The sequence below is a fragment of the Chlorocebus sabaeus genome, chromosome 17 (genome assembly GCF_047675955.1).
Source record: "Chlorocebus sabaeus isolate Y175 chromosome 17, mChlSab1.0.hap1, whole genome shotgun sequence".
Classification (NCBI taxonomy): domain Eukaryota; kingdom Metazoa; phylum Chordata; class Mammalia; order Primates; family Cercopithecidae; genus Chlorocebus; species Chlorocebus sabaeus.
Genome location: NC_132920.1, coordinates 45,676,429 through 45,704,332, shown reverse-complemented (window position 1 = coordinate 45,704,332; position 27,904 = coordinate 45,676,429). Strand labels below are relative to the sequence as shown.

Below are 27,904 nucleotides of genomic sequence, written 5' to 3'. Positions count from 1 at the left end.
ACAAACTAACAAATGGCTTTAATGGTTTTCAGTACATACACTTCCTCACTTCGGGATTCCAGAAAGAAAAGAAAGCCATGTCCATGAAGAAATGGAATTTCATTACATTTTAAACAGGAAATATAAGAAAAGCTGTTCATATCTGCATAAGATCTTGAAGCTAACTTCCAGAGCCCCAAATTTAGAGTTTCTTGAGGAGGAATCTCCTTTTAGGGCACGGTTGAAGGATCTGAGAATGGAGCAATAGCTTACTACAACTGTTATGCCAACAGACTTACCTGTTTAAAGCCTTCTCCTTTAAGCTTGGCTTGTGGTTATGAGATTCTGCTTGGAACATTTTCCTCAACCCTTATCAATTCAAATTCCTTGCTATTTAAGATAAGCCCCAATTTCTCAGTCCTCTGAAGAAGCTGTTCTGGGTACTGATTCCACAGGGAGGACAAGTGCTTGTGTCTCACCTGGACTGATTTTTCTCAATTGCTGGATATTAGCTCACCAGCCTGAAGGAACTGCTAGCTCCTTGCCTAGGTGTTTCTTCACTTCAGAGTTGTTGCCACACACTGCCCAGTGTGATCATCAAATGACTGCCTGCAAAGCTGGCCTGGTCACACCTGCACGCACAATGGTTTCCATTGAAGTGCATCTTTTTTTTTTCCGAGACAGAAGTCTCCCTCTGTCACCCAGGCTGGAGTGCAGTGGCACGAGCTAGGCTCACTGCAACCTCTGCCTCCCAGGTTCACACAGTTCTCCTGCCTCAGCTTCCCCAGTAGCTGGGATTACAAGTGCGTGCCACCACACCTAATTTTTGTATTATTAGTAGAGATGGTGTTTTGCTATATTGGCTGGGCTAGTCTTGAACTCCTGACCTCAAATGATTCGCCTGCCTAGGTCTCCCAAAGTGCTGGGATTACAAGCTGGAGCCACCGTGCCCAACCTAAAGTGCATCTTAGAAGCAGAAGAAAGAACTGGTGTGTATGAAAGATACAGAAGATACATTTTGAGGATGAGAAGAACGTTGATATGGTTCGGCTGTGTCCCCATCCAAATTTCCTCTTGCATTATAGCTCTCATAATCCCCACGTGCCATAGGAGGGACCTGGTGGAAGGTAACTGAATCATGGGGGCAGGTCTTTTCCACACTGTTCTCAGGATAGTGAATAAGTCTCATGAGATCTGATGGTTTTATAAAGGAAAGTTCCCCTGCCCCTGTACACATTCTCTTGCCTGCCACCATATAAGATGTGACTTTCTCCTCTTTTGCCTTCTGCCATGATTGAGGCTTCCCCAGCTATGTGGAACTATGAATCCATTAAACCCATCTTTCTTTAAAAATTACCCAGTTCTTGGGTATATATTTATTAGCAGCATGAGAAGAGACTAATACAAACATATAATATTGTTTCAGTCCCCAAAATACATCTCATCATTGTACATCATTGTACTAAAATCTGGGTTTGCATGGTGCCAAGGAAGGAAAGCTACTGGAAATCAGAAGATTAACAAAATGTGATTACAGAAAATTAATAATTTTCAGTCAAACAAAACATTTCAGATCTCAAAAATGGATTTCTGGCCTGAAATTTCCAAGTTGGTCATTCTGTATTCATTTAATAAATCAAGTAACTCCTGAATTACCACTTCACTTAGGGTGTATGAATAGTGTCTAAACATTAATTAAACTTGTATAAGATGCAATATTATTCCTTTTAAAGTCAACTAACAATTGGGAGAAAACATTAGTAAAGCATTTTGATGATACCAGCAAAATTCTCTCTCTACTCCAGTGTCTCTATCTCCACCACTTGCAGGTAAGCCTAAGCCACCGTCCTCTCACTAGGGTGACTGCCACAGCCTGCTAACCACACTCCTTCCCTCCTCCCTACCCCTGTTACAATTCTCCACCCAACAGCCAGAGTGAGCTTTGAAAAATATAAATCAGTGTATATCAAGACCCTGCTTAAAATCTGCCAAATGGCTTAACACTGCACATAACAGCAAATTCAAACCTCTGATCTTGACCTGTAGTGGTCCTGCATGACTTGGACCCAGCCTATCTCTCTAACTTCATTCATCTACACACTCCAGCCACTGAGCACTCTGCTGAAACACCCCACAGTCTTCCCACCACTGGGCCCTTGCACTAGCTTTTCCCACTGCCTAGAATGTCCTCCCTTCCTCCTGATCTTGACAGGGCTAACTCTTTTTTGTTATTTATATCTCAGCTTAAATACTGACTCCTCATCATATCACCCTATTTTACTTTTTTCATCGTACATACCCCTAGATAATATTTTATTATTTTCAATTGCCCACCCTTTGGTAGTAACAGCTAACATTTCTTGAGTGTCAGGCATTATTCTAAGGACTTTACATATACTAAACTTTACATATATTAAACTATCCTTTAGTCCTTGTGACAACCTATTAAAGCAAGTATTATTATTATTATATGGTCATTTAACTGATGTGGAAATTGAGGTTCAAACAAGCTGAGTTACCTCCCCACAGGCACAAACCTAGTAAGTAAAGAAGCCTGAATTTAGACCGGACTCCAAAGACTGTTTAATCATTATGCCATATGCCAATAGAAAAGTTCCAAGAGCCTTTCTGTCTTGTTCATCAGAGTATCTCCAGTGGGTAGAACAGTGCTTAATAAATGAGTAAATTTAATGTTGGCAATAACTTGTGTTAATGAATATTTTTATCATGTGGTCATAAAACACTATGACGGCAATGTTTCATTAAGAGAAAGCTCATTATGATTCAGATCATATTTTCTTTAAATAGACCTAATTTCTTTAATATAGAAAGCCTGGTCCTGTGATTACATTTATTCTATTATTAACAGAATTCATCCGTTTTAGTAACCCTTAGCTTATAAGGTTCTCATTTCTCCAGTAAGATAAATTACCACTTATAATGTACCATTCTCATGTAAAGAGAGTTAACAAATAAATTACATAAAACCACGCAAGGGTATGAGAGATGTCAGTAACATTCCTTAATTTTACATTAAATCTGGGATTTCAAAAACTGTCTGTGGATTCTGACACACATGCACATATATAAGGCTTCACCTCAAAGACAGGTTCAGCTGTGGTCAGGTACCAAGATCTAAATGTACAGTTTTTTGGTATTAAATAACCTGATCTTACGTTGCTTCTCATCAGAATCTCTTAACTGAAATATAAAACAAAACTTTTCCTGACATCTATCAGAGTTGCCCCTGTTAATTTAGCTCTTCAATCAAATGCTATATTAGCCTTTAGTGTTATTATTGATGGTGGTATTTAGTTTTCCTTTTTTTGGAGACAGAGTCTCACTCTGTCACCCAGGCTAGGGTGCAGTGGTCACAGCTTACTGCAGGCTCAGCCTCCCTGGCTCAAGCAATCCTCCCACCTCAGTCTCCCAAGCAGCTGGGACTACAGACACGCACCACCGCCCTGGCTAATTTTTGAATTTTCTGTAGAGACGGGGTTTTGCCATGTTGCTGAGGCTGGTCTCCAACTCCTGGACTCAAGCAAACAGCCCGCCTCAGTGTCCCAAAGCTAGGATTACAAACATGAGCCACAGCACCCAGCCAGTATTTGGTTTTCTGATGTGATGATTACTAAATCTCTCCTGTAAGAAAACCTGCCCTTTCAGGCCTTAATTTAGAATCACAGATATCAAAAGCTTTATGATGTACCTTGGGGAAAAACTAGCCCAACTAACTCAGTTTACGCTTGAAGAAACTAAGACCTAAAGTTAGTGACCTGCTCAAGAACTCAAAGGCACATCCGAAATTCAAAAGACAGGCTCCTCAATTCCCAGCCAAGCCCTATTTCCAAAACACTGTCAACGATGCTATGAATGTTTAATCACCACTCTAGATGCTTGAGTCATTTTCTTCCCGATAAACCAAATCAATTCAACACAATTTTATTGAGCAACTGCTATTTTATTAGTGTTGAACTCAATTCTTCTTTGGGAGGCAAGACCCAATTCAAAAGTTTCAACCACCTGCTAGATTAAAGAGGTTGTGTGAGGTTTTATTAACCCTTCAAAGAGTATCTGTGGCACCTGCCAACTTTTAAGGTTAGAGAACAACTTTAACTTTCTTTGTTAACTGCCTTGGGGGCCAAACTCTTTCCTTTTAGGTCAGTTCCTTTTCTTTTCTTTTAGGTCAGTTCTCTACTATATCTTTTGAGACTGAGTTTCACTCTGTCACCCAGGCTGGAGTACAATTACACAATCTTGGCTCACTGTAACCTCCGCCTCCCAGGTTCAAGCAATTCTCCTGCCTCAGCTTCCCTACTAGCTGGGACTACAGGTGTGCACCACCACACCCAGCTAATTTTTGTATTTTTAGTAGAGACGGGGTTTCACCATTTTGGCCAGGATGGTCTCAATCTCTTGACCTCGTGATCCACCTACCTCGGCCTCTCAAAGTGCTGGAATTACAAATGTGAGCCACCATGCCCGGCCTCTACCATATCTTTAAGCCACACTGAGAATGTACTGTTTTCCTAAGGTGTAGTTTGGGAGCTTACAAGTTTGTTTTCTTTAATGATGATACCATAACGCTATTATCAGACTTTTTCCTCTTTTCCAAACCTGTTTTTATTTCCTTTGTAGTTTTTATTTAGAAAAGGTTCTTCTTAATTATGTATGGATTTATTGTGACCACATCAATGGGTTTATTTATTGATTTTTCATGAATCACTGCTCTCCTTGGCACAGGTCAGCGTGTGTTTGTAACCATCATTATATGTGTTATTTTTATTCCATCAACTATAGCATTGTTACTAATTACCACAGAGAACTGGAATGGTGACCATTTTGGATACAGCATGAAACAGCGATAAGCTTTAGATACAAAAGCACGGGGCTTCTCCTAGTCTCCCATGCTTGGCTGCATAGTTACGGGTTGATCACTTAAGGTCACAGTCTGCAAAATACATGACATGTTTCTACTTAAAAAAATCATTTGCGTTATTTAGGAACAATGTTGCCTGTGCAGCATTTTATTTTTATTTACATTACTTTCGTGGATTTGAAATTCATTAATTTATTGAGTCACATCAAAAAAAATTTAGACAGTATAGTCAAATGGGGTCCTAGATTTGCCTCAGACCAAGTTACTTAAATTCTGACCCAGTCCCATAAAATATGCCTTCCTGTTTGCATTTCAGGAAGACAAAAAAGAAATCTGAAAATGACTTTGAACTATCTGAAACAAAGTGTTGTCCACAAATGACTTTGAACAATTCAAATTAAAGTTCTGTCATTTGCATTTTATCATATATTTTAATTAGAAAAAAAGCTTTTTACTTGTTTAATTTTTTTTTTTTTTTTGATGGAGTCTTGCTCTGTTGCCCAGGCTGGAGTGCAGTGGCATGATCTCGGCTCACTGCAACCTCCGACTCCTGGGTTCAAGGGATTCCCATGCCTCAGCCTCCTGAGGAGCTGGGACTACAGGCGTGTGCTACCACGCCCAGCTAATTTTTGTAGTTTTAGTAGAGACGGAGTTTCACCATGTTGGCCAGGATGGTCTCGATCTCCTGACCTCATGATCCGCCTGCCTCGGCCTCCCAAAGTGCTGGGATTACAGGTATGAGCCACCATGCCCAGCCTAGTTATATCTTTTCTAAGATTCCCCTTATAACTATTTCTACATGTTAACAAACCTAAGAGCTAATTTAAAATAATCATGCAGGCCAGGCACAGTGGCTCACATCTGTAATCCCAGCACTTCGGGAGGCCGAGACAGGTAGATCACCTGAGGTCGAGTTTGGGACCAGCCTGGCCAACATGGTGAAACCCCGTCTCTATTAATAATACAACAATTAGCCAGGCGTTGTGGCAGGTGTCTATAATCCCAGCTACTAGGAAGGCTGAGTCAGGGGAATAACTTGAACTCAGGAGGCGGAGGTTGCAGTGAGCTGAGATCACACCACTACACTCCAGCCTGGGCAACAAGAGCAAAACTCTGTCTCAAAAAGATGATAAAATAATAATAATCATGCAGTTCCTCTGTCGCCTTTCTATCTTTTCTACCAACCATGATCAGTTAATGTTTCCTGAGAAATCAATGCTCAATGAAGTAACCAAACAATATTAAGACATAGGGATGTCAGTGATCCTATTTTTCCTGAAAAAAGTATTACCTTGGCTGATGTTTATTAATATCACAAATAATAGACCTGTCAAGACTATTTGTATATTCATTCTAAATGTAATCAGTTGGTGAATTCATGCATATGGGGATGTATATGCTAAAGCAGAGCTAACGAGGTTGTTTTATTTTATCAGAGTTGCTGGCGTATTACATAAGATATTGCATGGTGAGACCATATATGCATTTATGAAATACGAAATAAAGGTAAACGGAAATTGTCTTAGTCTCCTATAGAATCTTACTTCTAGATCTATTAGCCAATTTCTAATAATAGTCACATCATAAGAACCCTGAAGCATGCAGCACTGATTCCTGGGTAGACTTTTCTACTGAATGCTACTACTTCCCACGACATTATGCATGCAGAGCATTGGAGTATGAGTTAGAGATAGAAAGGGATTAGAAGGCCCGGCCCTGAGCCAATGGGAGCCTTCAATCTAGCAGGAGCTCTGCAGAGATAGCAAAGGATTAGAAGACTAGGCCCCTGACTTAGGGGAGCTTTCAGTCTAGCTGGGAAAAGACAAGATCCTCCACGTCCTTGTTACATCTTAAGGAACATGAAGCCACACACATCAAACATACATCATTTTTAAAAGTTGAAAATGTAATTTTTGAAGCAATTCAGAGTGAAAGTATAATCTGAGCTGAATGGGATTTTTTTTTTTTAATTTCCTAAAGGAGATGGCTTTAAGTTGGTTATGGATGTGAATTATTATAATAGAGCAAAGGAACAAAAGAGATCTCCTTTCCTAAAATCCTGAGCATTCTTTGCATATTTTTGGCATCTACATGGGCTAGTACCATAATGTAACCATCACATTTACTTTATGTTGTATCCTAAATGAGACTGAAAGCTTCTTGAAGGCAGAGACTATGTCTTCTATTTCTTTTTTTACTCCTCACCTGTGTAAGCACATTTTAAGTATTCGCCAAATATTTGTTGAGCTGACTTGAAATGACTGAAATGAATGAAAGAAAAGCATTCCAAACAGGAGGGAATGCCAGGGACTACTAATATATTGGATGACATTATTAAAATCTAAAATGTGCTAGACAGGCAGAAATTATTACCTGAATTAAATAAGGTAAAACCTAACAGGGATAACTATAAAGTATCATATTTGGATCTACAAAAAAAAAAAAGCTCTAAAAATAAATAATTGGAGAAATGCAGATTGACAAAAGTGGCAAATAGGAGAAAACAGTGTAATGTGGTCACCAAAAGAACAAAGGCCACTTGAGCCTGCACTACCAGAGGCTGAGAAGAGAAGAATAGTTTGGTTCTGGGTAGGAGGCATTAAGATGGACACTAATGAACGGTGCCCGAGACCGCTGACCAGATCAGTAGGATGACCTGCAATCATACTTTACAGAAAGGGTTAAAAAAATGGCAGAGATGGGGAACACAGGAAAAATTCAGCCTGAAGAAGATAAGACTATGAGAAATGATAGTTGTCAAAACCCTATCTTTTGCTTTGTTCTAGAGGAATAGCTGCGCTTCAGTTTACAGATTAGTGAATGTAATTTCTATCATTTTCTCAGAAAAGAGCTCTGACACTTTATTACATGATGGCTATAATTAATGTCAGACTCTAAAGTAGAAATCAAAAATTCTATTTGATCATTTGGTTTCAAGCTGGACCTAAAATATGTTTTGGCATTGTTACTAACTGTTAGCAGCAAGTTCTGGAAACAGATACAGTCTTGATATGTGTTCTAAATATGAAACACATTGCAAAAAGACTTGGAGATAAAAATATATACTGCTTATGCACACTCTTACTGTGCTGTTTCCTGTCCTTATCAGCAATGAAAGTTTCTCTTGTTTTGCCCTTTCTTTGTTGTTCCAGGTGAACAAAATCTTTTTTCTTCCTTTTTTTCTCCTACATATCTATCTTCCTCTTTTTTTTATCTTCTTTGCCACTAATACTTGTTTCATTAAACATTCCTAAGCACCTACCATGTGCCAAAAACTGTGCTAAGTTATAAGGATTCAAGAATATGCAAAACATAGCCACTATCCTTAAGAAGCTTATAAAAGGAGAATGGCTTGCAATTAAATTTTTATGCTAAAGGACAATGTGGGCCGGACATGTGGGCTCACACCTGTAATCCCAGCACTTTGGGAGGCCGAGGCGGGTAGATCACCTGAGGCCAGGAGTTCAAGATCAGCCTGGCCAACATAGAGAAATTCGTCTCTGCTAACACTACAAAAATTAGCTGAGTGTGGTGGTGCATGCCTGTAATCCCAGCTACTTGGGAGGCTAAGGCAGGAGAATCCTGTGAACCTGGGAGGCGGAGGCTGTAGTGAGCTGAGATCACACCACTGCACTCCAGCCTGGGCAACAGAGTGAGACTCTGTCTCACATAAAAAGAAAAAAAAAGATATGTACACATTAGAGGTGTGTCCAAAGTACAGAAATGACATACAAATGAGTGTAGATGAGACAGCGATTCACTTTGAAGAAAGTGGTGTTTGGGAAAGGGATGCCCAAGAGGGACCAACAGGGCCCTGCCCACCAGTGCAAAGAAATGGCTGACATGGAAGTGGGAAACGGTGCAGCACACTTAAGGAATGCCAGGCATTTTTAAGAGAAAAGGCCCCCCTTTACCTAGGAGAGTCAAATATTTTGGGAGGCAACTAAGCGGTCACATAACTGGATTGTTATTTTTAACTAGGTATGTTCTGTATTTGAACTGGTATGCATGACCACCAAAAAGTAGATGCTCAGGAATTTATCTATGGGCAAGATTAGGAAAAAAAGATTTAATTAAAAAATGCACCCAAGATATGGAAAACCATTTGGTGACAACTGCTGTAACAGAAACATGCTTCTCCAGCAAGAAATGTGTGAAATGCTTTCTAATAAGAAAGATCACTGACAGGCAGCAACAAAAGGAAAATGGAAGATAGGATAGTATCCTCAGGTTCAGGCAGAGAACCCTTGATGATTTTAAAAATATAATAGCATCCGGTCGGGTGCAGTGGCTCACATCTGTAATCCCAGCACTTTGGGAGGCCGAGGCAGGTGGATCGCCTGAGGTCAGGAGTTCAAGACCAGTCTGGCCAACATGGTGAAACCCCGTCACTACTAAAAATACAAAAAATTAGCTGGACATGGTGGTGGGTGCCTGTAATCCCAGCCTGTAATCAGGAGGGTGAGGCAAGAGAATCACTTGAATCCAGGAGGCGGAGGTTGCCATGAGCCGAGATCATGCCATTGCACTCCAGTCGGGGCAACAAGAGCAAAACTCCATCGCAAAACAAAAAAAAAAAACACACATATATATATAATGGCATTCTTCCAGTGGAATGCAATTCAGGGGTAGAATGAAATGCATTATTACTAAGCCATAAAAAGACATGGAGGAACCTTAAATGCATACTACCAAGTGAAAGAAGCCAGTCTATAAAAGCTACTTACTTATTGTATGATTTCAACTATATGACACTGGAAAAGGCAAAACTATAGAGATAGTAAAAAAAAAATCTGTGGTTGCCAGGTGCTAAGGAAAAGAGAAGGGAAAGAGAGGTGAACAGGTGGTGTACAGGGGATTTTTAGGGTAATGAAACTACTCCTTATGATTCTGTAATGGTGGATACATGGCATTATGATAAAACCCACAGAACTGCACAACACAAAGAGTGAGCCCTGTGTAAATTATGGATGTTATTTCATAGCAATGTATCAATATTGGTTTATCAATTACATCAAACATCACACAAATGCAAGACGTAAATAATAGGAGAAAGTGGGAGATGGTGGGAGGAGAATATAAGAAACTATATATTCTGCTCAATTTTTCTGTAAACTTAAAATCGCTCAAAATAATAAAGTATTAATTTTAAGACATACACATAAAAGTAATAATGTTGCATGCATTTCCACTCTTTTGAAGATAATTATGTGACCTTCTTTTCCACTAGCATTTATCTGGTAAGGCAAACTTTCTTTACTGAAAGTCCTAAGAACATCAAATCCCTAAACAGATAGCATCTTACTCCCTGCAGAGCCTCTGAGATGTGTGATTCAGCAATTTCTAGTAATTCATTAACAAAGGGCCACTGAGGCACAATAAATTAACTGTATCTGAGAATGATACAGACTCTTTAGTGACAATGAAATAAAAACTCAGGTGTCCTAAGTTAAACTGCACCCCACCTTCTCAGACCCCAGTGCACTACAGAAGCCATTGTATCTATCGTTAGAAAATTAATACTTTGGGTGAAATGAGGTTCATACACTCAAGTTTTCTTTGATTGAAAGGAGATTTCAGCAAATATTTCAATAAAATGTACAACCACATGTTTGCCATCCCTGCAAAAGCATGACTCCTTTCATTACTAAATCTTTTCCCTGTGTGTGGTTGGTTGTACGTGTGTCAGAAATAAATCCCCACAAAAACAACTGAGAAAAACCATGTATAAAATCAGAGTCAAACCATGTACACAGGTTTAATTCTGAGCTTTAGTATCTCAGATACTAAAATATCTGAGTGTAGCTACAAATAACAGTAATTAGTCATACAACCAAACTTAGTCAACTTTGTGAGTTGGACCAACTATTATCTCCAACTGATCCAGCAGGAATGAAAACCACTTCTTTGGGCCTCAGCAGCAGTAAATCAAAACTTAGAGTAAATGGAGGTCCAGGTAAGATTAGAACACCATCTGCTATGTCAAAAGATAGGCTATTTTTAGGGAAAGCAAGATGAATTTCAACTTATGGAATGCACAAGTAATCCATTCAATCAGTGGTGATATAATGAAGAATACTGAACATTCAATTGTTGACACAGGGCTTGCCTTTGTTTAGGGTCCATAAAATTTAATAACTTCCCCACTCTGTGGCTTTAAACAGAGAACTTCTTCAAAATAAGAGTTACTCCTATTAAACTTAATTATTTGCCCATGGCTGCTGTGGCAGAGTATGTCTATCAAACAGGTGGCTCTTAATAAAGGAATGGTTCCGTAGTAAAAAGTAGATGCTCTAGTGTTTTATTATGGTTGCTTTAACTTTCTGGTTTATTAGTATTAATTGCTGAAGTTTTCCTTTTAACCTTTCTTAAGGCATTCCTCCCTCCTGTGAGTTAAGAGCTGCTCTGCTAAAATAAATGTTCACATATAATTGGCACATTACGAAGCTGCTGGTTTCGAGAACTTGACTCGGGGAACTTGATAGAAACTTGGTTATAAGGGACATTTTAAAATGAACTACATCAAACTCTACTGGGTTTGAACCCTCCTGACAGACCTTGAGTAATCAAATGGGGTTTTTCCACTGGCAATTTCTAGATTTTGTAGTAGTGATAAAATAATTTTTAATAATTTTGTTATTAAACTAATGCTTATTCTCCTGACCTTGGAATATTATAGTTTAGCAACTGAAAGTCATAAAATTGGAGACATCTTCAATAGTCCTGTGCAGTTGAGTAAGTGGAAAGTGTTAATATTTACATATTTTGAAATAAGAGATTCAAGACTATTTTCCCAAGCAGAAGAAAAAAATAATCTTACAGAAAGATTAGCTCTGTCCTATCTTAACAACAACGACAAACAAAAACCCCATAAATGCGGAGAAAAGTCTTTCATACAATCTATAGTGGCAAGCAGGGAGAGGTGGCTCATGTCTGTAATCCCAGCACTTTGGGAGGCCAAGGCAAGAGGATCACTTGAGGCCAGGAGTTCAAGACTAGCCCGGGCAACATAGTGAGATCCTGTCCCTACAAAAAATATTGACCTGGCAAGGTGGTGCATGCCTTTAGTCCCAGCTACTCAGGAGGCTAAGATGGGGGAATTGTTTAGGCTCAGGAATTCAAGGCTGCAGTGAGCTATGATCATGCCTCTCCATCCCATCCTGGGCAATAGAGCAAGATCCTGTCTCTTAAAAAAAAAAATCTGTAGTGACCTCTTTCAGAGTAACTGAGGCAGCCAACATCTATGAATAAGATGCATCTTACCTGTGCATCTTTAACTAACATATCCTAAGTCTCTAAAACAACCTCCAGAAAGCATCAGAAAGCTATAAATCCCTTCTACCTCCTGCATGCCAAAGAGTGGTACAGACTTAGGTTAATCTAAGCTACTTCACTCAGATGAGTGGGATAGTGGAGGAGTTATTTGCAGTGAAGAAAAAAAGCCTGTGTAGGCTCTCTAGGAGACTCATACTCTGACCCACGAGTCCAACAATCAACCTCAATAAAGAGTTGTGCTTCTTTCCACAGCAGGATAATTGTATAAAATACATTTTGAAAGTCAGCAATTATTTATTTACATAGTGTTTTGTAATGACTTCCAGAAATGTAATTATAATCTTTGTGTCAAGCCTCATAAGTGCTTTGAAGATCAAAACTGCCATGGGTGATAAGACTGCAATTATAAAGACATGCGGTGGTTCAGGCCATGTAAGGCATGCTGGTCCCTGCCTTGTCACACCTTGCCCTGGACTAGAATCAATGAGAAATAACTTTGGCCACCTCTGTGTAGTGAATAATCTTTTAGAAACATGTAGGATACAGTGAGATAATGTATAAAATCACCTGGGGATAGAAGTGCCACTTAAATACAGATTATTATATGATGAGGCCATACTTATCAAAGTAAGTATGGTAGGGAAGGAGGTGGCTTCTGCACTGTAACATTACTAGACTGATTTCTGAGACTAGTGCTGACTTTTATAATTCAACTGAATATGATTCAAACTCATTACCATAATGTACACCTGTTAGTCGATTACATGGCAATAACTTCTCATTCAATTATAAACTTATACGTGCTCCTGTTGTTCCATTACAATATTTAAGGCTACCTAATGTTAAGGAAATATTTCCTGAATCATTGTATTGTACCTCTGAACTTGAAGGCATCTAGTATTATACCTCTCTCTGCAGTAAAGACTGTAGGTAACATACCTTTATCATTTTATCTAATTTTTTAATACCTTGCTTCCAAAAATGGTCTGAGGAAAACTAACGACTATCTAATATAATATCACTGTGATTATTGTCATTTATTAACTTCTAGAATTGTAGCCATGCTTGAAAATTACTCAGAAGAAAGGATACTAATAAAGAAAGGTGAAATATTGGATTCTCTGAGGGTCTTTAGGTAGATTAAATCATGGTCTTTCTTTAGAACGGTCTCTTAGGAGAAAATGGAATTTCTTTAGGAACAGTTCTTTCTGGCGGATCTTTCTGGTTGTTTTTATTCCTATGATCCCTTGGAACACAGCATTAGCATGCCTAGTTAATTTAGGTATAACTCAGCACTTTCTATTGTATGACATAATTGAATCGTCGTTTTCTCTTAATGCCTTATTGACTTTTTTGTGAACGGTTCCCAATTGCTTTTTGCTCTGTAAATGTTTATTTTAAATCTACAGAATAATAATAATAATAGGAAACATCTGAGTAGTTCTATGTGTTAGGTACTGCATTAAGTGCTTTGTGAATGCCACGTGAGTATTAACTTATTTAAATGTTTAGATAATCTAAGGGCTTTGTTTTAAATACGTTCTGTGGTGACCCATTTTGTGAAGGAAAAGTTCCCTTTAAAAGTTTAGATTTTTATCTAATCTAATTTGACTCACTTAACAAGACTTGCCTGCAAATTACATATGGATATACAATTTTTACAAAACAATTTTAGCTTCATAATATCAGCTACAATCTATTTGGCACATATCATGTGCCAGGCCAGTTCTAAACACTTTATATAAAGTATCTCACTTCATCTTCACACTGACCCTGAAGATGAGTATTGTATGCCTATTTTACAAATAATAAAACTAAGTTTCAGAAAAGTAAGAAGTTGCCTGATATATGTATGATCTGGGATTCAAACCTGGGTCCGAACATCCAATCCTACTGTGAAGTGAAGAATTTTATTCTTTCTCACCCAAAATCATATGAGAATATTTTGTGTATCCCTTTAGATATGGAGATGAAAATTGATCGATGCACACAAAAACATAAACTGTTCTGCAAAGCGTCTCAAAAAGAGACCACGGGACTGCCTGCAGACAGGAATAGAGGTTAATATTTTTAGCTGTCCGTGTTACGTGGAAACAGCATTATTTGGCACAGAGCATTATGAAGACTAAAGGCACAAGAATGGACTCAATCCAAAGGGCTTTATTTACTAAAGCACACACATACAAAAAAAAACCCCAAATTTAAAAAGCCCTCATGCTTAAGTCTCACATGTAGGAGCCTCTAGGTCATGGACTTAGACATTGGCTTTAGATGTCGAGAGGAATCATAAGCTATACATTGTCTAAGTTGGTACCTGGGACCCTATGAGACAGGCTTCCCCAAGAAGGCGCCCAGGACTAGTCCCCAGGGAATTAGAAATGGTGCACACTCCGATGACATGGTCCCTGAGTCCACCCGGCAGTGCTTGGGTGTGCAGGCACAGTCCCGCAGCCCAGGACAAGGTCAGGTAAGTCAGTGCTCCTCCAGTTCCCTGACAGTCCACACCTGGTTGTTTCTTCCTGTTTCCCTACCTACATGCTGACAAGAGGGATTTTCTGTTCTCTTTACTGTTTATACAGAACCTCCCACCCTGGCACCATGTTACTTTACCAGTAACAACTCCAGAAATGTTAAGGGTTGGAGGAAAAAACTGGACTAAACTCAGTATAAACCAGTTTAAACCAGAGGCTCACTCCTACCTTTGGCCTAAGATAGATATATGACTGGAAAATTAACAAGTTTCTGCTCCTGCCTCCTTCTCTGTGAAATGGGAAAGGTACTGTTTTGTGGAAATGTTTGAAGTAACCCTCAGTAAAGTAACTTGAAATAATCTGGCTGTTTTCCATTACACATGTACATGATAAACAATGATGACTACTCATTTATGCAGCATTTTTCCAATGTCATTTTCAATGGCTTTCCTGATGAACTCACAGGAATATACCTCAGTAGGAAACTGCTGTAGGTAAGTGTCTCTAATGCTAACGTTACTCCCTGAGGTTTTTTCCCTCTAGGTACTGCTAGAGAAAAAAATAGCAAAATCTGCTTCAGCCACAGTGGGTTGGGCAGATGGAAGCCCCAGGAGACCCCAAACAGAAGCAAGTTTGCATAAGTCTATTCTGTCAAAGTGTCCTTTTGGCCCTATGTAAAACAAAACAGACTCTCAGTATGAAATGTAGAAGGAATAACCAGAACTAACTTAACACCATCAACACTGTGCCTTTAATCTCGCATCAGCCTTCGTTATCCCCACTGTGCCTTACTCATCCTTTCCCGTTATCTTTAATTAATGTTTGCCTAAAGGCGACGGTGATTCCAGGCAAGGGAAATGATAACTAAAATTCTACACTCTATACAATTTCCCAATACATACTGTGTGATTCGTAAAAACGATAACAGCAGTCACAATGAAAAGTGGTAACATGGTTTCCCAAAACACCTTGCAGTTCTCCCTCCACCCCTCTTCTTTCCCTACTCACCCCCATGGGAGTCCATCTGCTGCAGAAAATGTGAGGCACTAGGACCAGAGAGCCCTTTCCTGCTATTTGCTTGAGAAACAAAGCCTTCCCTCCTCCCAAGTTGAAAGAAATAAAGGAGTCTGAACTAATCAAAACCCGCAAGCCTGCTGGTGGAGCTTCAGCTTGTCAGTGATGCAACTCAGCGGAGTGAGTAACGGCTTCGAGCTTTGCAGAAAATGAGAGAGGGAGAGAAACAGACAGAAACACAAAGAGAAAGAAAGAAAGGCATTAACCTGGCCAGGAGTCAAACAGGTGCAGGGGCCCGAACGCTGAGAAGAGTATCTGGCAAACGTGGGATCCAATGGGGTGTGTGCCTCTGTGGACGTTCGTCATTGAGTGGGGACAATGTTTGCAGCTCATATGTCAGGGTGGACCAAGAGGTTTCTTTTTCTTATTCACGGGACTCATACAGTCAGCTAAGGGCCTTTAACTTTTCTCTACTTGTCAGTTGGGAGTCTTCGTGAATACTTTCTGGCTCTCTGTGATGAATTCTCCAGGATAGAGGGGCAGCCAGGTCATTTGTCACACACACTCCCCCCATGGGCCACCCATTTCTGTAGTGCCTTTGGAACAGAGGAATTGTGAGCACTGGGCTGCCGGGCTGCAAGTGACAGCAGCATGCATTATGCTTCACAGAAAGGCTGCGTCCTTCTGGAGTTAGCCACTCAGAGGCCACGCATTGCCTTTTAAGACTCTTCAAGGCCTCACGGCACTTCAAATGACTAGTTTCTGACAAAGATCCTAGGTTTGCAGGTGCTCTCTCTTGGAGCTGACTAGCTTGGACTCTTGGGACTTACAAGCCTTTAGGAACGGAGGGCTGTGCCGTCAATCTGGTTTATAGGCAGATGTTAGGAAAAGAAAGGAACACAAGCAGAGGAAGGCCTGGCATAAGACCCTCAGGAAAAGGCCCTAGTTATGAGACAGTGCCCACCAAATGGGATACAATTCAGCAGGACACTAACTGGGCGGCATTAAATACCATCTTAAAAGTATGCCATCTCTGGCAGATTTTCAGTCTCTTGACTTAAAATGTTCGAGTGTTTGATAACCCCATAATTCAGAAGATTTAATTTGCCAGTTGTCATTCCCTTGCCCACATGTCTCTAATAGAGAGTCACTGTGAGCATGGATGACACAGGTTCAGCCCATCCCACTCCCCCCGACCCCTATGCGGGGATGGATTTTTAGTTAAAGCGCGGTCTTTACCTGAAATGCGCCTAGGCACATCGGTGATGGCAGGAAGCCCAGTGCCCCGTGTGGAAGACAGCGGGGTGGTAGAGTGGATGGACGGGGACGTCATCTGGCTCAGGTAGGAGGGGTAAGACTGGTCATAGGACCACGGCGGGGAAGACTGTGCCTGCCTGGGGTCTGGGAAAAAGAAGAAGAAAAATCTTTAGAATAGCAACCATTGCAGCCTCAGAAACATGCAACCCAAAACTTAGAAAGGAAAAAGCAGAAAAAGAGAGAGAGGAAAAATATGGCTTATACATACAAAATAAATAAGGAATGGCTATTTATCTCTTATAACCCCATCCTTTCAAGCCTCGAATAGCACAAAGCTTTCTAGACTTTGAGTCTCAATGAAAGCAACAAAACGGATGATGCATAAGGGACTATTTGTCTCTCTCTTCTAAATATTTCTATTTGGAAAGTCTAATAGTCACTTAGAAAACAATCTGCTTTGGTTTTCTTTACAAAGTGGAATTATATTTACTTTCTGTATTCTCTAAAATTCCTCCAGGGAACATGGATAACTTTTTTTTAAGTTAGAATATTTTCTGAACAATATACTTGGTTAAAAAATATGTAGACTGTGTCTTTCGCTGCTGCATATCCAGCGACTTACTATCTTTCAGACATGCTTTTTGGTTTTACAGTGAATGACTCCAAGATTTCATCTCAGGGCACTTTCTTTTCAGGCAGGTCAATGGAACGGCCCTTTCTAGCACGGGGTGAAGGGAATAAGGGCAGGAATGAGAATGGAGGGGCAGCATGTAAAATGAATAGGCAGGAGGGGAGCCAGTTACGTTACTCTCATGCTAAAGCTAAACCAGAAAATAAACCGGAAGAAAAAGACAAAATTTAATTTGAAAGTCAGCTACCATTAAGAGCTGAAAAGTCTCATTACCAGCCAGTTTCAATGCTAAGCACAATAGTTTCTGACAGTAAGAAAATGGCCCAAAACAGGAGAACGGGGAAACGTTTTTAATCCTATTGGAATCTGTTTAAAAGATGTCACATGTCTGGAATTTGGCCTAGTGTTACCTACAGTCACTGTAATAATAAAACTAACGGGCAGTCAGCTGGTTAGGGTTAATTGCTGAATATTAACAATATTTTTTGATGTAGCTCTAGGAGTTTCTTGGAGGTACAAACTCAAAGCCACATAGATTTATTAAAAGACCTTTTGTTTACATACAGAAAAAAAAGTAAATGTGCTGTATGTTTCCAAAGCAAAAAAAGTATGTATTTCAAACTCTTTTGCTCTTACTTGAGGGCTAATCAAATAAAATCATAAGCAAATTTCTCTTAACATGTTTTTATGCTAATTTTTAAATTACATTAATTTTTAAAATTCTAATAGACCAGGCTATTCACAAGATAGCTTGGTATCTTAGAATATGCATGGACTTTGGAATGTTCAGAATTAGGTCCGAGTTCTGAGACTTCTACTTTCTGTGTAACCTTGGCTTAATTAGTCACTCTGAGCCTCAGTTTCCTCATCTGTAAAAGGTGAGGAAGGAGAGACAGCAATAATACCTGAATCACAAGGATGTGAAAATTACATGAGAAAACTGAGAAAACTAGCACAAAAGACACTTAATAGGCATTAATTCTTATATATATATATATTAAAAAAAAACCTCTGGTTCCATGTTTCAAACATATCTGGACTGGAGTTAATACACTTGGATAGGTTTCAAACTATCCCCACACATCACCTATTATTCTTTGAAAATAAAAACTATTAATATACTTGAAGAGTTAATTCAGGTTTATCTCTAAAAGTAAAAATGAGTATAATAAGATGTGGATTTTTGAGATGATTCGTCTGTTAAAACCTCTCAGTTTTTCTATACAGTCAAAGCAGTTTAGTTCAGCTATTTCTTGTTTATTTGTTCAATTCAGAAATAATTTATTTAAAGACTGTTTAAATAGGACATACTTCTTTGAGTCAAAATAATTAAACACATCTGGATATTTACCTGCTGTTTACTGACATTGACAGAGATACAGAAAAATGTCATCCAATTCCATTTTAAGGAGCATTTACCTGAGTTTGCAATTTGAATAAAAGAGTAGTACTATAAACGGTTAACAAACTTCTCCTTCAGAAATCTAAAGGATAATTGATCATTAAAGTAATGGACTTCTGTGCCTTAAAATTCTCAAAGCTGAGATTGTAGAGATTGGCAACATTTCAAATCCGAGTGACTGGTCCTTGTTATATATCTGATATTGACATACTTCCTTGCCTTACACCATTAATGTAATTCACTATTCAGAGAAACGGTAAATGATCTTCAGATGGAAAAAGATTCATTCCTTACAGCACAGGAAAACAATCTCGCAAGGGCAAGTCCTTCTCTCAAGCAACATTTTCAAAAGACAAAAAGGTTGAGAACCACATAGCTAAGTAAGTTGGGCACGCAGGACTCAAATTTGGATTTGAGTTCTCATCTAACTTCCCCAGATGACTTCCTGAGCAAGCAGTTTAACCTATACCATTCCTCTTCTGTAACAAGTCATCCGTCTAGGGCCCCCTGCCTAAAAACGAGACCAAATGCAAAGAACTGTAAAAAATGACAAAAAGGAATTAGGGTACTCAACTTGGAGGTAAGATACAGTCTTACGGTTCTCCTTGTGCAGAAAGGCGGCTCAGCACAGTGGGAAACAAGATGGCTTTCTAGTGACAGGATCTGAGTTGGCGTGTCAGCTCCACTACTGATAAGCTGTATGACCTCATCTGGGTTAGCTAACTCTGAATCTCAGTTTCCTCATCTGGAAAATGAGGCAGCATAACACAGAACAGCGAATATAGCAAAGCGGTCATGCATCCTGGCTGTGCAGACAAGCCTAGGCTTCAGTCACACCTCCCTGCTGTGCTGAGCAAATCACTCAAACTTTTAGGCCTTAGTGGCTCATCTATAAAATGGGAATAATGATACTTACTAGGGTTTTTGCAAGCATTACATGAACTAGGCCATATCTAATATGGTACCTGGCACTCTTAGCACATATTAAGTATATAATAAATACAAGTGCTATCTATATAATGAGTACAAAAATAACTACTCTCATTTTTGGAAAATGAGATGAGATAATGCAAGTAAAAGCATTTTGATAACTATAAAGTACTACAGGGAAACTATTTTGACTCTCTTTAGGAGCTCACATGGTGAAGGCCCTGCCTGGGCCTTGTGACCTGGGCTGTGTTTCTCAACATTACTGAGCTTTAATTTCCTCGTCTGCAAAATGGAGATGATAATACTATCTCAAGAGTTGAATCCTCAGACTGAAGATTAAATAATACACGGTAAATGGAAAATCATCATCGTTATTAAAAATAAATATTAAAATATGACTCTGTGCTATCTAGGGTAGCTGGGTTTGTCTCATGTTGTTATTCTTAAAGACTTCTGAGATCAGATTCAGCATAATTAAGTATAATGCCTGGCACACAGTACTCAATAAACAACTACTGAATGAACTTTTCAGGGTTGCTTGAGTGAATAATAAAATATTAAAATTAAGTCATACTTAGTAATTCTCTAATTTCTCCTTAGGCTACCAAAGAGGTTTATATTGTTGAGGTTTTAGGTTTTACATCCTGACTGCCAGAATATATATTAGAAAAGTCTATTAAAGGATAGTTTTGCTTTTAGTGGAGGCCTTTCCAAATATCCAAGATTAAGAAAAATAACTTCTCACTATCCCTAAACAAGTGAGAAGTTCTATCTTTGCTTTTTTGTCTCTCAGAGGATAGGCTAGAGTCTCTTTCAAGGTCACTGTCCTAAGAGTCTATGATAACGACTTAAAGAAAGAGTTACTAAAGAAAAATAAAATAGGCTGGGTGCGGTGACTCACACCTGTAATCCCACCACTTTAGAAGGCCAAGGCAGGCGGATCACCTGAGGTTGGGAGTTCGAGACCAGCCTGACCAACATGGAAAAACCCCATCTCTACTAAAAATACAAAATTAGTTGGACGTGGTGATGCATGCCTGTAATCCCAGCTACTCGGGAGGCTGAGGCAGGAGAATCGCTTGAACCCAGGAGGTGGAGGTTGTGGTGAGCCAAAATCACACCATTGCACTCCAGCCTGGGCAACAAGGGCAAGACGCCATCTCAAAAAAAAAAAAAAAAAAAAGGAAATATAAGAACTGCCATATGCAGTTCACTAGATCTGGTATTAAAAAAACGTTTTAAAGAGGATAGCAACCTTTAAAAAAAAAAAGCAGGCCAGGCACGGTGGCTCACACCTGCAATCCCAGCACTTAGGCCGAGATGGGCAGATCACGAGGCCAGGAGGTCGAGACCATCCTGGCTAACACGGTGAAACCCCGTCTCTACTAAAAATACAAAAAATTAGCCAGGCGTGGTGGCGGGCACCTGTAGTCCCAGCTACTCGGGAGGCTGAGGCAGAAGAATGGCTTGAACCCGGGAGGCGGAGCTTGCAGTGAGCCGAGATCGTGCCACTGCACTCCAGTCTGGGCAACAGAGCGATACTCCGTCTCAAAAAAAAAAAAAAAAAAAAAAAAAAGCAATGGTCTCCAAACACCCCCATGCCTTCTCTAATACCTTGTGAATGAGTGATTACCAATCCAAGCTCCATCATTTCCAGACTGTGTGATTGGACAAATTACATATCTAAGATTAAAGTTTCCTCATCTATAAAATGGGGGTAAATAAGAATATCTCCTTCATAAAGTTGTCTGATGATTCAATGAGATAATATAATATAGAGTTTAGCATTTGGAAAGAACCTAATAAATGTTTCCCACCGTTAAAGACTCTACCTTTACTGAACCTTCATTTTGTATTTGTTTCTAGCCTTTGACCTCTTTTTCTGACAGAGTGCAATATTTAGGAGAGCTTCCTGTAGTGTGTAGTTCACAATTTGGAGCATATATGTCTGTGTTAGTCATGTTGATATCCTTTTACAATGACTTAACCTTAATCGTGTTCCTTCTTAAGTTTTGGTTTCTTCCCAGAGAAATCCTAATTTTTTAAGTGTATTTTCAAATACCATACACTTTAACCTTTTCAATCTTTTAGTGGGAAAAAATGGCTGTAAAATATCTTCACTTCCTAAATGCTCAATCACCAAGAAAATATAATCCTGTCATAAATACATGATTACAACATATTTGCTTTTTATGGACAATTATTAATGCTTATAGTAGAGGAAAGTCACCTTAACCTGATCTCATAAACAATTTCTGAACTCAACTTCCTGAAGAAACCTGAGACTTCTGAGATTTACTCTCAAATTGGATGAGTCAGAACAGGTGAGAGATGTTTTTCAGGCATCACCAGTCAATCCTAAAGTTACTAATAGGAAAGATACAAAGCCTAGCTCTGAGACAAACATACTAATTAATGGCAAACAAGAAACTGTCTTTATCTCAGCCTCAGGTCCCACAGAGCAAGGATAATCCATCCGTCACTCTGCCCCACCCAGAGTTATATTGGATGGTGTGTCTTTTCAAGTCTGCAGCAATATGAAGGGAAGAACCATGTCCTAACACTCCAGCATAAACACAAATATCCTCGACTTTTAATCATGGCCTTGACTGCAGTTATAGGTCAGCCACGGTGTCACCTCAAGGCCATAAACCACCTACAAGTTTTCAGGGACTAAATCAATGCTATCTCACAGAAAGTTTCAACAACAACAACAAACAAAAATGAAAGCTGTTGCCAGGCACGGTGGCTCAGGCCTGGAATCCCAGCACTTTGGAAGGCCAAGGTGGGTGGATCACTTGAGCCCACGAGCTGGAGACTGGCCTGGGTAACAGGCTTTTGTAGAGATGGTGAAACTCCGCCTCTACAAAAAAATACAAAAATGATCCGGGTGTGGTGACACACACCTGTGGTCCCAGCTACTCTGGAGGCTGAGAAGGGAGGATCACTTGAGCCTGGGAGGCACTGAGTCATGCCACTGTACTCCAGCCTGGGCGATAGAGCGAGACTTTGTCTCAACAACAACAAAACTGTTGTTGAACTTTAAATATTTTTATGTTTGTTAAAAACTGTAATTCATTCTTTTTATATGGCAACCTTCAGAAACAGTATCAGTATTATTTTAATTACTATATTAGAGAAATTCAACAAATTGACATACGTTTTTATATGGATATGATATATGAACAACCCTCTGGTGTTGGGTTTTTGTGCGCACACTCAAGGCATAAAATATCACTAAAGATAACTCCATTCCCATTTCTCCACCAACTTCTCTCCTGCCACCTAAAACAGGGAGTCTTAGAGGGAAGTGGTAATCAAATCTGACCTGTAACATAAACTTGAAAGAGAAAATCAGGTCTTTCCTATCTGTTGGGTCTGCTGTATTCGCAGGCAGGACGTGATTAATCAAAATGACTACATGCAAGAGAAGAGAATGAAGCAGAGGACCACGGCTGCTCCTGCAGACCCTGAGGATGAACCCAGGGAGAAAGGGGTCCCCAGGGCAGAGAAAGCACACTAAGAACCACCACCAGGAATAAGGGGAAGGCTATTTATTGGACCCCTCAGATCTCAACAACACACTTTCAGAAGCAATCATGGTTTCCTCCATGAGAGTAGACCAAATCTAGCTATTAAGAGTTCAGGCTAATTTCCCTTTTTCTGTCTCAGGTAGAAGCCATTGAAAGCCGTAAAAAGGAGCCAGTCATCTGACATAAGGAATCCCTTCAGCAAGTGTTTCAACCGAGGCAAAGTCTGTCACAAGCACGGAATGGTGTTTTTAAAAACGCTCTAAAGATGGAAAGGAACCGTGGAGCACCAATGTCAGAATCAATTTTATAAGTTCTCCTTCTAGGGTGGTGTTCCTTCAGCTTAGACTTCTCGGAGAGTGGTTGCATCTGCTTTCCATTCTATAAACCACAAAACATAAAAGTACAGAAGGCAACCATATCCAGGGGGTGCTCAGAAATGCTAATTGGGAGAGGGGTGGTTCATCTGTCTCAAGTTGTCTTTCATCAGGCAAAGATGGAGACAACCATTTATGTAAACCTGTGGAGATGAGGAAAGCAAGCTGTCTTCTTTGAGCAGGACCACAGCTTCTGAAGCACAATCACTGGTATGGGGAACAAAAAGGGGGTGGCCATGCACTTCCTACAGTGATAGCTAAAGAGTCATTGGCTCTAAGAGTCTCCATACTTTCAAATGACTAAAAAGCCAAATTTCACATCTGCATAATTGAACCCTAAACACTTGGAGTCATACTGAGAAGGCAGGAGGGCAGAGAAGAAAAAAAAATAAAAGCACCCCAGGAAAATGAACTGACTCCGGGAAAACATGTCCAATTTTCTTCTGAATGAGTAAGTTTGAGTGGGGGCAGCAGAGCAGGCAGAGAGCTTTCTGAAAGCCCAAAGGTAGGCTGGAAACAAGGCAGCTGCTATTAGCAGGGCTCCTTTTGTAAACACTTTGGTTAAACATGTGTGGGTGTGAAGGAGGATCTGCTTTCCTAGGAATTGCTCACAACAAGGCACACCAGGGACAGGGTGCTGAACTTCATGCAGACGGGAGGAAACAAGTCAAAGGCAGCAAAGCCTGAACTCGCACACAAAAGGCTATTTCCTGTTCCTGTGGCCAGCAGGCTTCTGTGTAACACCACACCACGACAGCCAGTGATTCTGCCAAAACTGTCTGCAGGGAATACCTGCCATATTGGGGCAGCCGGGTACAAAGATCCCCACAATCTCACCCCTTCTCCTCCACCCATTTCCCCCTAATCAGTACTCAAATCAGGCTGTGTAAACCTCAAATATTTGTTGAGAAAACTGGGGTGTCGAAAATGATGCACAGAGTCTACTAGCTTAGAACTATGCTTCTTAATTGCTACCAGGGTCAATCATCCTAACACAGAGGGGCAGATTTACCGTTTCCTATCTTAAACTATTTCTGTCATATTACTGTCATTCATAATACAGATATACTCACACTTCATACATACAGAGATTCCCGTTTCAAAACAATCTACACTAAATATGAAACGTTAACTTCTGTGTCTTTTCTAATAACCCTGTTAGCTAGACTGGAGTTTTAGAATGAGCTTTCTCCACTCATTTCTGGTTCTCTTGACTAATAGGAAACCGTTTGCAAACAAACGGCCTCCTCCAAGCATAGGAAGAGCCGTGGACTGGAGGCTCTGGCACTAACTGTGCAACCATGGGCCAATAATCTACAGCCTCTGGATCTCACTGTTTTCACCTGTAACATGAGAAGGGGTGGGTTATCTCTAAGATGTTTTCCAGCTACAAAATGCTATGATGCTAACCACTCAGAAGAGTGAGCGCCCAACCCTCAGTCCTTTCTGGAGACTGTAACTGCATCAGAAATGACTGAAGCCATGCAGATCCGACTTGGGGTGGCTATGAAAGGTAGCTGACAGTGCAGCACCTGCCGTCACAGAGCATCTGGCTCAAGTCCACTGAGAAGCCCCAAGAGTAAGCTGCGGACCCCCCCTTGTTGTCCCCACCAAGGGCCTTCTCCAACTCATCTGGTGGCTCCCAGAATCATCTGGCAGGAGACAGATCCGTGTGACAGAACCTAAAAAAGGAAATCTGAGGGAAAACAAAGCAGCAAACTGGTTAAAACTGGAGGCTACATAAGGTATACCAGGCATGACCATAGGTTAAATTACAACACACACAATGGGAGAAGAGAGAATTAGTAGACTTAGGAGACAATAAGCAGGGAAGAGAATGAAAAATGATATGTATAACCTAAGATATCATATCCTATAATAAAATGTTAAAGAAAAACCAGAAGGAAGTTGCATTGTTAAGACAAGGTGATGAGAAGCGCTCTTAGGTATCACCAACTTTTGCTGGATAGGGATCATAACTGTCTTACAGAAAAGGCTGGGCATTTCTTGTTTAAAAAAAAAAAAATCTAATAGAAGAAAAAAGGGGCTATACCACATGTCACACCTGTCCTGGCCTCTCAGCCTTGGCATATCCTGAATCTCAGTGGTAAAGCCAGAAGGGGGAAGGAAATGAGATACAAAAGGGTGGGACAAGAACTTGAAAGGTTACTGAGATGTGATGCTGCAAGGGAGAGTGGCCTTAGTTCGAATCATAGTATTGAACTGGGTGTGGTAAATTCAGGTTCAAATCAGGCTGATGTCAACATCCAGGGAATGAGATATGGCAGTTGGGGTATTATAGGAGGTCCCAGGCATGGTGATACCTGACATCACATGGATGATTATATCCATCGTTCTAGTAATTGTCTCCCAGTCATTCATTCATTCATTCACCAAAAAAAAAAAAAACCTATCAGGTATCTATCTACTCTGGTATTGTGCTAGGCACTTAGAATATTAATGTTGAATAAAAATAGACCTACCCCCTGGTCCTATGGAGTTTTATGACATCATTCCTGGTCCCATGGAGTTTTACAGTTGGGTAGGAGAGACAGACACTAATCAAATAATCATATAACTATGGTAAATGCTAAAAAAGAGATGTTCATGGTACCATAAAAATGTACGGTGGGGGAACTCCAACCACATTGAGCATCAGGAAAAGCTTCTCTAAGGTAGTAAATATTAAGCCAAGACATGAATGACAAGCAGAAGTCTAGAAGATGAGTAGGGGAGGTTAAGAGAGCTTTAGGCCTGTGTCCAGCTCCTGGGAAGAAGGCAGCATCATTTTTTTTTTTTATGGACTTGATAGAAGGCCTGTGTTTGGAGCACTGTGAAAAAGGTTCAAAATAGTGTGAGATGAGAATGGAGAGCAGGCAGGGAGAAGCCAGGCTGTGCTGACCCTGCTGGGCCATGCTAGACATTTTAATCTTTATTATAAGTGCAATAGGTCACCTTAGAAGGTGTTTAGGTATAGAGTGACATAATCAGACATGCATTTTTAAAATCTTCCTCGGGCAGCATCCTAACAGAAACAGGGCAGAAGTCCAGTCTAGGACCAGGCGTGCAGGAAAGGGTGTGGAGAGAAAACAGCAGCTGGAATGGACACAGGGGTGGAGTCCAGGGGCTGCACTCAGGCTTCGGGCTCTTAGCTGCCTCCACACAACCTCTGATCATGGGGGCGAGGCTCCTGAGATGACCTCAGGCTGGATCAGGATGAGTTCTGGATGGGTAAGGTGAGCCTTGAGTAATAGGCCTGGCTTGGGCCTACAGCTGGGAGTGATCTGAGCCAGCTCCACCTCACACCTTCTAATTCAGGGATAGAGCCTGGGCATCTGTATGTTTAACAAACTCCCCAGGTGATGTGATTATGTGCCAAATCAAGAACAATGGGCATAATTTTTATTAACGAAATTTAGAAAGGAAAATTACCGAACCCTATTTTGATTTAATCTTCTCTATCAAAAAGGATGATCTTACATAGAAAGAGCAGAACAAACATGCGTAAGAGGAAATTAGGGCCCAAGAGAGGTAAGGAGATAAGGGAGAGCAGTGTGCTGCTTTAGATGAATTCAAGTCTCTGCTCCAAGATAAATGATATCCCATAACACGGCAAAAATGCAGGTACCTAGTACTCAAGGGGCTGCTTCTTGATGGAGCAGGCTCTAAAGAGTTCTTCCTTAGATTAAAATATGCCTCCCTATAACTCCAATCACTACTAATCTTAGTTTTGCTCTCTGGGATTACTACTCCACATGACAGCTGTTAAATTACTTGAAGATAATGCCTTTAAAGTTTATGACACAAAATACACTAGGTTTTACATTCCCTTATTCCATTTATCTTATTCTGAAAACAGCATTGCTGTTGGTAAAATCTAAGTTGCTGAAACTGAGTTGTTTTGGAGCCACTGTTGGTGTTGACTTGCTTGCAGCCCACTAACAACACTTTCAATAGCCAGTGTGCAAAGAACTTTTCACACTTGATCCCACAGTGACTATCAGAAAGCAGAATGGGTTCACTAAAAAACTGTCTCCTAGAATTACTAAAGCAATAGATTAGAAGAAAGCTCATCTGTCTATTGCATATCTGGACCTCGGCAAGATATATGCCTTATCCCTAAGTAATTTATAGCTAGTTAAAAAGATTGCCAGAAAGT

The 27,904-nt window shown here is 40.1% G+C and overlaps 1 protein-coding gene across 2 annotated transcripts in view; it reads right to left on the bottom strand.

Annotated features, from left to right (window-relative positions):
* Positions 1 to 27,904, bottom strand: part of RUNX2 (RUNX family transcription factor 2) — a 221,476-nt gene that overhangs the window by 21,397 nt on the left and 172,175 nt on the right. For both annotated transcript variants that reach the window (XM_007972361.3, XM_007972363.3), the window contains one exon: positions 16,858 to 17,019. In XM_007972361.3, coding sequence (XP_007970552.2) covers positions 16,858 to 17,019 — 162 coding nt within the window. The remainder of the gene's footprint in view (positions 1 to 16,857; positions 17,020 to 27,904) is intronic.